At 40.5% G+C, this 15,109-nt stretch overlaps 1 protein-coding gene across 1 annotated transcript; it reads right to left on the bottom strand.

Annotated features, from left to right (window-relative positions):
* Positions 1-10,343: 10,343 nt before the first annotated feature.
* Positions 10,344-11,971, bottom strand: foxd1 (forkhead box D1). Its single transcript, XM_053844083.1, has one exon. It carries the CDS (start codon positions 11,808-11,810, stop codon positions 10,809-10,811), a length of 1,002 nt encoding a protein of 333 aa, XP_053700058.1. The 5' UTR covers positions 11,811-11,971; the 3' UTR covers positions 10,344-10,808.
* Between the last annotated feature and the right edge of the window lie 3,138 nt (positions 11,972-15,109).

The raw sequence follows: 15,109 nt of genomic DNA, 5'->3' as shown, positions 1-15,109 counted from the left end.
AGAGGAGGTGCAGGACAATCAGCCTAATACGGTGCTGGCGCCGAAGACTGGGAGGGTTGACACGGGACTGGGTGCAGAAGTGATGTGTGATGCAGGAGGACAAGCAGTGGGGCTAGGAAAAAAACTATTCTCAAATACAGCACAATTTTTTTTTGACAATATTACATTTATTTCTGCCCAGAATTGATTTTTTTCCACATTATGAAGGCGACAAAGTGCAACATTATATCCGCTCAAGCGCATCTCCTGCTCAACAGAGTGACAAGATTTTTATTTCAAACACCAACTATTGTCAAATGTAGACCAAGGACCAAGGATTCACATAGCTGATGCTAGCATCAGGCAGTCAACCGTCACTCCACAAAGGCATTTTGTGAGCGCACCACAGACTGCATTCATAATATATACAGCTATTGAGTCACTTGGCTAGAAAGGCCAGGCTACAAGGAGGAGGAGGATTGTAGATACTGGAATAACACCAACTACGCCATGGATGGTCATCCTAAGCTGGCAAACTGCGGGGAAAGTAGTTGGATATTGGTTATTTAATCCAGCTCCCTCGGCGTTTCTCCCTTGCTGCATCTACACTGTGGTCTGTGATAACGAAGGCTCTCAATCTCAAAATATTACTGTCAGAACCAGCTCTGGCACATTGCTGTTGCACATCAACTGCTTCAACAGTGGAGGTAGTGATGACTAAAGAAGATGTCTGTGGTGGCTATCAGGCTGACCAAGTCTGCTGCTGCTGCTGCTGCTGCTGCTGTTATCGCCTCCATCACTACTGCTGTTATCCCGGGGCTAAAAGCACTTTAGCTGCCTCCGTCTGGATCTGCAGCCCGGTTGTTTGGAGAGGGAATGTTTGGCCTCTGGCTCGTGTCAGCAGCAGTGAAGGTGCTGGTGTGGGTTACCTGTGGGTGTCGCCATGACGAACGGGCGACCGCTGCCTGACGAAGTGTTTATGATCCGGAGGCGTTGTTGCATGTAACTAATCAGGCCTGAAGCTCCCGAATGGCAATGAAATGATGCTTAATGATGTGGACGACGCGAGCGGTCAGAGGAAGTCGGCGCGGTGACATCACACAGCTGCCGGAGTCATTTCTGTATTTGTTGTTGTAGCTGAAGATGTCGACCTCTGTACTTTGTTTCAAGTGCTGGAATAACAAATAGCATCGTAACAAATGGGTTGTCTCCAAAAAGCCTGTTATTTTATCATCACATCGCGCACAAGCGTGATGGATCAGCTACAGGCCGCGGCTGTTTGTGTGAGCGGATCGCACGCCAAAGCAAACACGTGCAGGTCTGCAGGAGTGAGAAATGCAGCGACATAATTCTGCAGCAGATCCGGGATCTGCGGGTTCACGCCGAGGTGAGGCTGGTGAGATGTAGAACAAATACAAAAACGGTTCTGGCTGAATAAATGATGTGTGAAGCTCGGGCTGCTGCAGAGGTGCTGAGAGTCCTCGCTGGATCTGTGGCGAGAGACGAGCCGGAGACACATTATCTGTGCAGGTCCAACACATGAAAGTCATGAATCGCAAAAATAATGTTTGAGAAACATCACTTCAATGGACAGGAGATGAAAGGCCGGAGTTAATTATTATGAATAATGTTTAGAAAACCATAAATATTGTCATGACCTAACAGAGAATGGACGAATGAATTATACGCGAAAATCAAATAAGTCATGAAAGATGAAATAATTTTAAAAAGTAGAGTGGGGAAAAAAAGGGCAAATAGACATTCATGAATAAAATCAGCAAATTAATAACAAAATAAAATGTGTGCATTTTTTTTCAGAAAAGCACAAATGAGAGCCAATTTAAAGGGTTACATTTAGACTAAATCTTTTTAAATATTTTTTCCCATTATGAAAATTTATTATTATAAATTTATAATTTATTTTTGGTTTTCTAGAAAGTAATCCAAAGAAATGACACAGAGTAATATGTAACTAGAAAAGTAGTAGTTGTCCCATTATAAATATAAAACTATTATTACATTAATAATGAAACATTAATACATCAACAACATTAGAAAAATTTGTTGTTGTTGTTTATTTTTCCCTTAAAGTTACTGAAATCTCCACTTAGTTGTCATCTTATCGCCTCTGCGTTGGTCCCAAAACTAAAAATTATTTCCCACCAACTTCAGAATAGGGCTACTGCAGTCATGTAAAGTGATTCAGGATTTGAACTCTGCCCAGCAAACATTGGTGGTTTCAGATTTTGTTGACTTCAAACACCCCACAGTTCATGTTAAAGTTAGTGTTGAGTTGAACAGAGAGCTGTGGTGCAGCCAATATCAATGAGCATGATATTGATGCTGACTCGAAGTCGATTTCAATTTCAATTTTTGGCAAATGTTCATTTTATTACTGGTTTTATTGCGACTTTACGGAATCACCGACAAGCCTGTGGAACTATGCTTAAATATGCAGTATGAAATGATCATGTGCCATCAATAAAGTTGGTTCTGTTGAATTAGAACGCTCAATAAGTGTGAAACTGAATTCGAATTCATCGCACACTTGCTGAGAACTGGAAACGTGCCTCGATGACATCACAATTGTCGGCATGCATTACTGACAAACAAGTTGTTCAGCTTCAGTATCAGAGGAGACATGGTGAAGTGTTGTATGACAGCTGGATGTTCTAATGGTGCCAGTGAGCATGGACGCCTGTTCCTCTGAACAAGAGATGAAGAAATAAATGTCCTGAAGAAATGGTGAAGAACGAAGGACAAGTTGCAACCATCGATCATTTTGCTGCTGTGCAGGAACATTTTGGCCTGAACGTTCATCTCAAACAGGTTCTGAAACCAACTGCAGTACCCATGGATTTCAACTGGAAACGAACAGCAACACATCAGCAAAGTGACAAGGACAATCAGCGGTGTGGAAGCTCGAAAAAAAAAGGTTTACATTGTTGACTGATGACGCTTCCTAAGAGAGTAACGCATACATGTTTGCAGAGTTGTGCCAAAAGATAGCGCTGGTGTTTGACCCAGTTATTACCATCACCTGTCTGCATCACAACATAACTGACGGTAGTATATCGAAATACAATTTTATTGGGTTTGTTTTCCTGTAGATAGAATGAAAATGTGGTATTTCATCTTTCTAATTGTGAATTAAGTGGTTTAATGCCGGTGGAGTAAATGTGTAAATTGCTGTTAGTTTTGGTTGTTGCCAGTTAAATTTAGAAAGGACAAGTCCTCTGTTTATGCACTTCCCTTTTAAGAATAATCTTAAAACTGTGGAAAAACTTAAATATTTCATGCAATATATTAGCCAATACATGACATTCAAATCCTCATTAAGTTTGTTCAAACCAGCACAAGTTACAGATTATGCTTTTATTGTCATGGTTATTTTTGTGTTTTGCAACTCAGATTTTTTCTCATTGTAGCCAGGAACTTCAGTCAAAGAGAGTCCGCTGGGGTAAGAACATAAAGAGATCAATGCATGAAGAAATGGTGGGATGGCGCAGGCATGAGGAAGAAAGACTGAACCTCTGAGATCACAAAAGAGAAAAAGCCATGCCGACGTCTTCCATGCTGCTTGTGGCCTCTAATTAGAGGCGTTTGCAGGCCGGCATTAGTTCCCCAACTCCTAAATGAGCTTTTCAGCAAGAGGACGAGAGTCTCATTCTGTTGCTGGTAGAGATACAGCAGCTTCCTGGGAGGTATTCATTCCTTTTCACTCCTCCGTTATTCATCATTCCAGTCTGAACTCTTAACTGCTGCTCAGTTTTCTCTGCTGGGGTTCCTCCTGGTAGGTTAGTATGTTTATATTTATGAAATGAATCATCACGAAGCATTCACTATGTTCGACATGATACAATAAAAGTACTATGCAAACAAGTATTCCAATATTTTTTTAAATCAATAGGCTAGTTGGTTCTACAAAACTATAAAATATTCTTGTCGCTTACAACACAACAAACAAAAAATGTTTTGGATGGCTCATTATTTTAAAAATTACATTAAAAACTAGCATTGGTTGGTAATTTTATAGAGAGAGTTTATACAACTGTGAATGTCAAACAGTAATATTTAATGTGCCGTGTGCAGAGAGGTTTTACTGTATTAATGTTTACTGTAAACTGCAGTCTAAGTGTAAAAACAAGAACTACATTTTAAAATATATAAAAAAGATATTGGTTGAATTCCATAAAGTCATTGAAATGGTTAGAAATCAGGCAAAATGCAGCGGCTACCTCCTTGACAACAACTCTTTGTTGGCTTGCTTGGGTTTCCTCGGCCACTCTGGTTTCCTCCCATGGTCCTGCGACCTGCGTGGTACCGTAAAGGGAATAGCAGCTCTGTGCCGCTGCCGCGAGTCAGACTGAAGCGTGGTAAGAAAGTATTTTTATGATCTTCAGATGTGTATTTCACTGAACTGCACTCCAGAGCTCGACTGCAGCGGCATGTTTGCACCTTCACTCTGTAAATGCGTGCATTTGTAACACACCAGAGGATGGAAAAGGGAACTTCAACACCCAGTGAGGCTTGTTAACCAGCCTTTGATGACCAATAAACCCATTTTTACTGGTGAGCACTTGATATTCCGTGACTCTCATTGATAATTCTCCCAGCGGCGGAGCCCGTTAGCACATTAAGCCAAAGCCTGGTGTCTTTAAGGCCAGAGTGTTGTGCTTGATCCCCGCTCCTCATGACCTCTGACCCCGCAGGATAAACTGCTAACTGAGTTTCAGTCATGCTCAAAGAGGCTGATGGCCACATGATCCCTGACATTTCTTGAAAAGGACCTTTTTTCCCGAGAGTGAGGGGCCGCAGTTGTCAACAGGCTGCGGGACAAAGGTCCTAATGAGCGGAAAGTCGCGGCGACCGTGGAGACAAATTTTAAAGCAGTAAGAACTGTCAGCTCTGCGTGATCACCTGATGGATCAGAGCAGATCAAACTCATTTCCATCACTCGTTCCTAAAAAGCTGACTGCTCATAAACCGCTATTGTCTTGGCTCAGATGCAGTCATTAGATCTGATTTCAAAACTTCAGTGAATGAGTGAAATGAAACTAGGAATTTCGGGCTCAATTATATTTTGCCATTTCAAGGCACACGAAATAACTAAATGAAAAGTTACTTTGCTTGTCAAGGAGAAAACATTACAGCTGAGCTGTGTTCTGACATTATTTTAATGTGGGTCATTATTATGAGTAGTGGACAATTAAAATCAACTCTAGACTCTAGAAATCAAATCAAAACTCTAGACTCCAAAGATGATTTGAAATATGTAATAATAATAATAATAATAATAATAATAATAATAATAATAATAAACATGTAACCTATATTTGTTCTACCATTTATTTGTGTTCTACATTAATCATACAGCTGAATTGAAACCCACTATATAGATGTAATAGTATAATAATATAGATGAGGGACGATGACGATAATCATTATTGTTAGCCAGAAACAAATGACTAAATTTCAGTTTTCTCTTGATGTTAATGTGTATTGTAATAACTCCAATATTATTTATGCTCATGAACTTTCATTGATAATTGGCAGGTTGTATTAGCAGTAAATCGTTGTTCTAGTTATGATCTATGCAGAAATAGCAGTACCAATCCAAGCTATTACGGTCTTTGTTGTACGAGTAATTTTAATTTGTTTTATGATTTTTATTTAAAAAGCTGGTGTACTTTTTGTCGCTATAGTAGTTGTAGTAATTACTGTGGTATTGCCGATGAAATTGCTAATAACAAACAAACAATTATCAATACTTAGCATAATGTTGTAGCTGTCATAGTAGTTGTAGTAGTAATTTATTTATGGGCCTATTAATAAGGATAATTTTCCGTTACTTGTAGCATCATCGACACCGATTTTCCCTACTGCCACATATTAGTGCATGCAAAAGTGCATGTTGCTGTTGCATTAATGATATAGTTGTTATTGGGGTAAAAACCAATAACAGCAAAGAGATTTATGATAATGACTGTAGCTAAGCATTTGTTATGCTTAGCTACAGTCACATTATCACATTAGCATTGGTAATAATTGGTAATTATCACTTTATACTAACATTTACAATACTTTTTGTCATGGTGAGGTGGGAGTAATGATCGCACAATAAGAAGAATGGTCTCTGCAACAGTTCAGGTTTACCCCGACTGATATTCATCAAATTAATATTTGTTGTCGTGGTAATAGCTCACTATTGCAGTAGCATATTGTTAATTAGCATGATCCATACTGACAATGGTTATGGCAGTAATAGTAAATATGGCATAACAAGTAGCAATAATAATGATTGTCACAATATTAAAAACTGTTTTGCAGTTATGTCTGCAGCAATATTATTGATAACAGAGATATTTTTTAAAAATAGCATTTTAATTATTACATATGGACATTTATAAAAAGTCAATATTTTTATCTCCATTATTGCAGATGTTCATTGGGGAGGGAGTATCATCTATTTGGGTCTTTTCAGTGTTTAGACTTCCATTTTTGTCAGCACTCCACTGACCTGCTTCCCTCTGTCTCCCCTCACTGTCTCTCCGCAAACAGCGCACACACACTGGTCTTTCTCCCTGGTTGCGTGTTACATCATCACGCAATATCTGTCCTCTGGTGGCCCACTGATCTACACACTGAGGTGCACATACACACGAAGCTGCACACACACACAAGCGCTGGCATACCACACACACACACACGCTATTTTTGCCGCATGCGCACACGGCAGCATCCAGTCACGGAAGCAGCGTGACTGTACAGTATGGTGACTCTCTCTTTTTATACCGGGAACATGAATAATTCACCTCTGCCTCACGCGTCAGCAATTGAACACTCCAAATGATGTTTACTGGCTGGAATGCAATGATTATTATGCTGTTGATGTTGAAGTAGGTGTAATGATGCCAGTTTTTCAGTCATTAATAGACTCCAGACAACATCCATGTGTGTTTCTTTGTGGTTTTATTTTTGTTTTGTTTTTTATCAGAAAAAATTAATTTTAATAACCAACTGTGGAACTTTTTCATCATTTGTGGTCCGATTACATTTTTACTGTCAACCGAACCCGATGAAAGGAACTGATAATGTGTCATAGAGCACAAGGGTGGTTCTCTCATGCTCCTGCGATGTAACAAAGATGGCCGCCACTAGCAGTAATTTTTATTTCTTTAATGAAACATTTTTTCTGACACCGTGAATAACATTGTCACAGAACTTTCCAGTGCGGAGTTTACATGTCCTCCCTTGTGCGTATAGGTTATTCTCTGGTTTCCTCCTACTCTAACTCTCTACAGACAGACTCTAATTGTCTGTAAGTATCTTTCTATATGAAACGCTGGCAAATACCTATCCAGGGAGCCTCTCGCCCGCCGGGTAGCTGGGACAGACCTCAGCCCCTGGAACATTAAAAAGGGAAGAAAAACATTTTCAAATCGAACATAGCAGCAATTGCATTGTCATTTATTGGTTTAACATTAAGATGAATTACGTGAAAAAGTGGAATATTTTTCACCACTAATGATCTTGATATTTCCCAGGGTATGTTACTTTAAGGAATAAACATGGAAAAGGGTTCATATGAACTTCTGACATCCTCACAACGCAAATCAGGATGTGTTATACACTGTAGTCAGAAAACAAATATGGTGTTCCACCTGGCACAATCATTGGTCCACTCCGACTTCAACACAACACATAATTGCAGTATGTTGTCAAATGGAAAGATGAAAAAGATGTTTATCGTTTGGTCCTTGGCAACACAACCAGGATGATGATGATGATGACTATGTTTTTTTTTTAATGTCATACTCCTTGACACACAACACTAATGTCTACTTTTACCACAAATGTCAAGTTTAGGTACTCAGAAGTGTGTCGGCTTAAATACTGAACCGAAAGTGCCAAAAACAATAAACGTCCGACCTTCTGCCTCTTTTACTGTCCTCTCGTGATAAGTGCGAGGATAAGTGTCGAGGGGTCAGATGAGCACGCAAGGCCCCTGGCTGCTGGAGCACAGACCCAGGAGTCAATAAATCCAATAGATACTGACCTAAAGCTGCCAAGATTAAAACCCAGAGCATTTTGAAACCTGTTTCGGATTGATGTCTGAAAAGTACTCATCTGGGAGGTGCCACCAGGCACCATGCTTGAGACAACGTGCGCACAGAGGGGATTTGAAAATGAAGGAAATGTTTATTTAAAACTAGTCTGGTCACCTGCAATCCAGATTATGTGAACGACAAGCATGTCTGAAAAAAAATGTTAAAATTGAACAGCAAAGCAGACCATTAAAATTAAGAAAGAAAGAAAAGAAATATGCAAAATGCTTTAATCCCTTTAACCTTTAACATCATACTTCGTAAAATGGAAAAATACCTCATACTTGTGTGTACATGTATGTCTCAACTATAACATATTGGGGGCCACATGTCCTCCCCAAGAGGGTTTGTTTTCGATCTATGAAGCTATTAAAGTGATAAACGGTAGCTTTCCATCGCAAGATCCCCCAAATCGGTTCATTTTTCTCTTTGCTTTCACAAAAATAATAAAGTGAGCTCCAAAACAAACATACGATCTGTATTTTTCTGAAGAGTTATAGCCATTCCCGGCTATTATTTACCAGATAGCGGCAGTACTTCATGCACATTTAGCTGTCTGTAAGGCTCCCATTTACAGGTTGAAAATGAAAAGCCTCAATACCATTGCCACTCACTCAAAATCAAAGGAGTGTTGTGAAAATTATAGACTGTTTCTATAAGATGAAGAAATACCCAATTTTCATGAGCAGGATTTAAGTGTTTCAAACATCCATTGTCCCTGACCCTTGACCCCTGATAGGTTCCCATATGGCACATCGCTTCAGCCACTTCATTTAACTAGGGGATTTGCATGAATAATCGATTAAAAAAGGAAAATAAAAAATGCAAAAGTAGAAATGACAGGGATGCTGACTGGCGTGATTGTTTCATGAAGGTTCGGAGGTTTAACTAGAAGATAAAATAAAGTGAAAATCTTTATAACCCTAAATTATTTGACTTCAAAAACTTAATTAATTAAACTATTCTAGATCATTTAACATAGTCTTGTCAGATTGTAACCCTGAATAAGTACATTTACTTTTACACTAATAAGTCCAACTTCATGGGGTCCAGTCAAAAATGAGTAGTAATTATAAGAAATGTGACTTTTGAGAGCGACGAAAGTCACAGTCATGTTTTTCTAAAATATCTATCTATGCTTCATTTAGGGTGGGTGAGTTTCGTTTTTTTAATTGTATGGCCAAAGTTCATTCAACGAATTTGTTAAAATGTTAATGGGAATATTCGAAATAGTTTTGTTAGGTAAAGTTATGTGGTTTGTTAGTGATATGAATAGTGTATAGTTTGTGAGCTTCCACAGACAGTGGACAGTACAAGTACCAGGTTAATTCCAAGAAATGTAATGGTTGGAGAACAGGTTCAATTAAATGGTTACCATGTATTTTTATTAAGACGTATAAAAAGCTTCATGGAAAAGAAATTCGCACTCGTGGTGACATTTTCAAATGCATTATAATAACTTTATATAAATAATAAATTCATGAGGTCCTGCAGGGCACCGTTACCGTCTCGCTGCTTTACATGTTTGAGAAAAGTTATACTTTACTTTTTCATCATATACAGGATTTTGATGGTGTTATTTGGAGTCTTTAGGAGGAAAGAACAAGGTGTTTTTGATCAATCTGAAACTGAACGAGATCACACCTGACTCATCATGAGTTTGAAGACGTGTGTTGAAAAATTAACTATCAGCGCATTTAAAATGTAATCATCTGTCACGTGCGTTTCCCCACTCTTCCAGTCCTTTTTGATTCTGAGAGAAATATGAGCGTAGTTTTCATGATTAAAATCCGCTCGACTTGCGCCTCACTTTTACATGGATAAATTAAGAATTAAAAAAAAAAAAAAAAAACTTGAACGTCTTTGTTGTACTTTGTAACTATATTTTATTTGAGGTTGCCACCCGAACCTCATATACTTGGTACCTCTGCCTCTCTATCGGTTAGATGTCTCGCGACAGTGGGTCCCACCTGACTGCACCGTTTGTGATGATCACAGCAGAGAATGTGATTTGATAGTGGCTAGGACATGCGCACTGGCGTCCCAAACTATAATAATAATAAATGGTTGACCCCGCGGACACCTCCATGTCCACTCACAGCAGTTACGAGAATGAGTGTGAGAAGGTCAGCTCGACACGACACGCTATATCCCCATCGTTTATCAGCTGTGTAAGGCGTCGTTTTGGGGAGTCATTTCATGGGAACATTTCACGCGTTGACTGAATTTAAAGGACAAAAAATAGCGTATGTTTTTCTTGAAAAACGATTTATTTTTTGAAAAAGAAAAAAACAAAAACAAACGGTGTAAAAATATCACACTTCAATTACACAATAATCTTCCTCCCCAAAAACTGTACATCGTCGTTTCATGACTGAAATAAACACACACTGCATATCTGATAAACTTCTGTGTTTAAATCTGGTTTCGCCAAACTAAAAAGACAACATGTGTTTGACACAAAATACATTATTATAATAATATTAATTATTATTTTTAAGCCTATTTTTTTTTCGAGGAGGAGATAAAACGTGATTTGTCCTGAGACGCCCTGAAACTGAAATCACAACCTGATGATAGCGTGAATTTAGGCACAGTGTTATTCTTTGTTTCATGTCCGTCATTCAGCTGCGAGCTATCAAATACAAAAATCATCCTACCTTCATACGTGGGGCGTTATTTTTGTTTTTGCTGCTGTATTTTAAGAGAGAAAAAAGTTGCTTAACAGCCACTAGTGCCATTGATTATTCTGTTGGGAAAGTTTTCAAGCTGGTTGGCCCTTGCAGGCCCCAGCGACGAGGCGAGCACCGGCACAGCGACCGGGGGAGTCCTGGAGGGGCTCAGCGACCCTCCGATGATGCTTTCTATGGAGAAGGGGGAGCGGTGCACCGGGGAGTTGGACTTGTGGACAGGGGAGACGGGGGAGGCAGCCGGCGCGCTCATCTGCGGATAGAACCTCCTGGGTAAGTCCGTAGCGCTGGAGGTGGTGTTGGGCATCAGAGACGGAGCGGGGATCATGGTTCCTCTGGAGGAGTGTTGCTGCTGCTGCTGCTGCTGCTGGAAGGCGAAAAGAGCCGAGTGCGTGTGGTAGGACTGCAGCTGGATGCCGTATCCCCCGCAGCCGTACGGCCCGTATCCGTACGCGGCCGCCGGGATGAAGGCGTTGTGTTCCCGCAGCAAGTCCTGCGTCTGCTGCCTCTTGAAGCGCTTCCTCCGCCTCAAAAAGCTGCCGTTGTCGAACATATCTGCTGATTCCGGGTCCAAAGTCCAGTAGTTGCCCTTGCCTGGGTTCCCCGGCTCCCGCGGGATCTTGACGAAGCAGTCGTTGAGGGACAAGTTGTGGCGGATGGAGTTCTGCCAGGCCGGAAACTTCTCCCGGTAGTAGGGGAAGCGGTTGCTGATGAAGTCGCAGATTTCACTGAGGGTGAGCCTCTTTTTGGGGCTCTGCAGGATGGCCATGGTGATCAGGGCGATGTAGGAGTAGGGGGGCTTTACCAGGCTGTTCTTGCCCGTCGCCTTGTAGGAATCCCGGGAAGCGCTGGAGCCATCCAGGCCGGCGGGAGGCGGAGAGGAGCCGGACAGCAGGATGTCCTCCCCCATCTCCGCCACTTCCTCCACGTAGGAGCGCGTCCGGTGGTCCCCATCCTCTCCCTCGCCCACCACGTCGATGTCGGTCTCTTCCGAGAGGATGGAGGCATCGGACATCTCTGAGCTGAGAGTCATGGCTCACGCTCTTCAAAACTCAGGCCGAGGAGGGAGCGACACGCGGGGACCCTGCTTCTGCCAGCACGCGCTCTTTCCATATGGGTTCGGATCCCCGGGTGGCGGACGGTCCAGTCGGTGCCAGACTTTAGAAATGTGCCGGCAGTGCGCGCAGGGGTCCAGATGGGCTTCAGACAGACGAGGGGGCGGAACTTTTGTCCCTGTTTATACCACCGCCCTGGTCACATGACGCCGGCACGTCACCAGAGCCACGCGAGAGAGAAACCGTCCTCGCTGTAATAATCATTCGACCGTCGGAACCAGCATCCATTAAAAACAAATTAAAATGGTCATAATACATTCCATATTTATTCCCTAATTCAATATGAATCTATTGCGCCTGTTACTTTTCCATAAAGTAAAAAAAACAAAACAAAACCACATATTAACAATCACAATGAATTCCGCTGTTATTATTAATTTTAGTGTAATTATGATGTGAACAATTCAAACACTGCTTTGATTGTGCATAACATTTCAAGTTAAAATAAACGGAATCCCAGACTCGTTAACAACATCACTTCCGTTGTCATCTAGTTTACTGGCGTTGTTCTGGTAATGTAAAGTTTGTACCTATTGGTATAGTTTTGTAGTTATGTATGGGGGTAATCACATTAAACTTGTATTTATTTTTCAAATGTGTATTTGTTTTGTCTTGTTCTGGAGGACGAATACAGATTCATACATACATTTGTAGCATCTATCTTTGCCATTATATTATGTGTTTTAAGCATTAATATCGGTTCACGTTGTATTTTTTTCTGTTTTCTGTTGTGTTTTCTAAATTCAACATTAAGCAAATTTAGTGTCTTAGTGACAAATTCAATACCATAGTAGTTAGCAGTGTTACTGAATCATCAGGTGTGCAGAGATGCTTATTGTTTTTTAACCGAAGATGGGCCTTTGCCAGAAGTTGGGCCTTGACAACTATCAACCATGCTTACAGCCACTATACTGTCTGGCCTATAGGGCCATCAGCTCCACTTAGTTTGTAAAGAGGCCAGATGAGCAACTGGTGCTCCAAAAGGAATGAACTGTTTATGGTTTATTTTGAGAGCAAATAGACATGACATCTGCTAACTCTTACTGAATGGTGCCACAGGTAGGATGGCACGAGGCACATATGCAGTAGAGTGGTCAAGTGTGTCAACTTTGTTTTAAGTGTTAGGTGGAAATCATGGTGCTCACCCAAAAGTAACCTGTTGACCAATACATTTTCTGCTCCTGATTCTTCATACTGAAGGCACTAGTAATAATACTTCAAATTTTCCTTTTTAAGAACTATAACTGTGACTAATCAAGTTGTTAATGTGTTTTTACTTTAATTGTTAAACACAGTTACAGTTTGAACCATTGTCTGATATGCTGCTGATGTTCCTAACGACATCTAATATTACAAAGTACATATATCACGCTTATTTGTGGTTAATATCTGTTTTTATTGTGCACACAAACGTAAGAATTTTGGTGAATTTGTGCTTTGTCAGATTGGGTGCGCAAGAAAGACTGTGCGCACGAACATCAAAACCCACAAACTCGGTGGTTTTAGGAGGGAAACACTACAGTGTGGTGGGTTTTATCCATATTTTTTGTGGAAATAATTGAGTTTTTAAAAATATAATAAGTATGATATGTGCCCCTCCGTAGCTGCAGCAGCGGTGGCAGCCAGGCAGCTCGGTTTGCGTGATCCAGTAGTTATCTAGATTATCCGCAAGCCATTTGTAATGGAAAAGAGTCAGCTGTTAACTCGCATCAGTCACGGGTCACGCAGAGCATGCGATCTGCACGGAGGAAGGCCGCTGCCGTGCCGTGTGTGTGGGTGTGTGTGCGTGTGTGTGGACATTTTAGTTGGTGTTTTTTATTTGTGTGACTCAGCTGAAAGAGAGGAAGTGACTCGTTACACGGTGTGTAGTACAGGGCAAACAAAAACAGCTTAAAATGCTCATATTCTTGCGCAACAATTTAACACTGCTGAGTTTACTGCAGGATTCATTGGGGACGTGTCGAGTGTGGCCGCTGCATGGTCGTTTGCATTAGTGTTTCGGTGTTTGTTGGTGTGTTACACAATGAAATGGACAAATAAAAATAAGTGCACTGATGTCTAGACTGGGCTGGTGAATCAATCGACCACTCAATTGATCAGGTTTATGTAACCTGTACTTCTTTCACGGACAAGTCTCACGCTCGCTCGCCTCAGATGTGTGTCGTTCCAACGTAAACTGTAGTAACTTATATATGACCATTTGTGTCGCGTAGCTTTAAATTATATATAAATAAACATTTGTTTGAGATTTCTCTTCAAATGCAAATAAATTTAGTAACATTTCGATTATTTTACAACTTTAGTTTTCACAATTATTAACTTTTCATATTTAACACACGTGTTCCTAACTTTGTTGACACAGGAATCGTGTTTGTGTCGCGCTATTCTTAATAGTGATTTGCACCGCATTGTCACGTGACTGTTATATTTAATTCTTTATTTATTCGCGAGTTTCGCGTCTCGGCCGAGTCCATTCGTCACTCTCCGGCAGGTGTTTCTGCCTCTGCTCGAGCGACCAGACGAGGAATCGTTTTAGTGGTGCGCCATCTTCCGGGAATTTTTAGCACAACAGCGCGTGTCACACCGGAAGATGAAAGCTACAACAAACACTCCAGCGCATTTGGGAGCAATTTTCCTTAAACTAACCAATTTCACAAGAGTTTATTGTTCGCCTACTCTTTAGTATGGACTTATGCAAAGCCAACAACATTCGCTTTAATGCGCTAAATGATACATTTCTGTAACGTCAGTTACTGGTGTTTACGACGCTCGCCGCTTTACAATTGATTCAATATTCTGAATGTTGTTTCTATTAATCACTCACGAACAACAACACTTTGTGACTCGCCAATATCTGGTATTTTACAATAAATAGAAATATCATAGACAACTGTTGGAATATTCTTGCCACGGGGTAAGCCATTTTGATTTTTGAACTATTGTCTACTATTGATAATTTATTTGGATGTATGACATAATGTGCCAGTGCAACTTTCCATTTGTGCCATATGTTTATTTATTTTAAAATGTAACATGCAACTCGGAAACAAAACGTTCTGTAAGCTGTTTTTACATGGTGCTACTGTTTTTAATGTTGTCTTTTGGCAGTTAACGAGTTCGTTTTTCTCAGTAGAAGATAAAGTTGTGTGATTAAATGACTGTTGAGATTTTTTTTCAGATGAATAAGGTTTTGATAATATTGAGTCGTAATAGTGAA

Source organism: Synchiropus splendidus, chromosome 1 (assembly GCF_027744825.2).
Source record: "Synchiropus splendidus isolate RoL2022-P1 chromosome 1, RoL_Sspl_1.0, whole genome shotgun sequence".
Classification (NCBI taxonomy): Eukaryota; Metazoa; Chordata; class Actinopteri; order Syngnathiformes; family Callionymidae; genus Synchiropus; species Synchiropus splendidus.
This window is presented reverse-complemented; position numbering and strand designations above follow the sequence as displayed.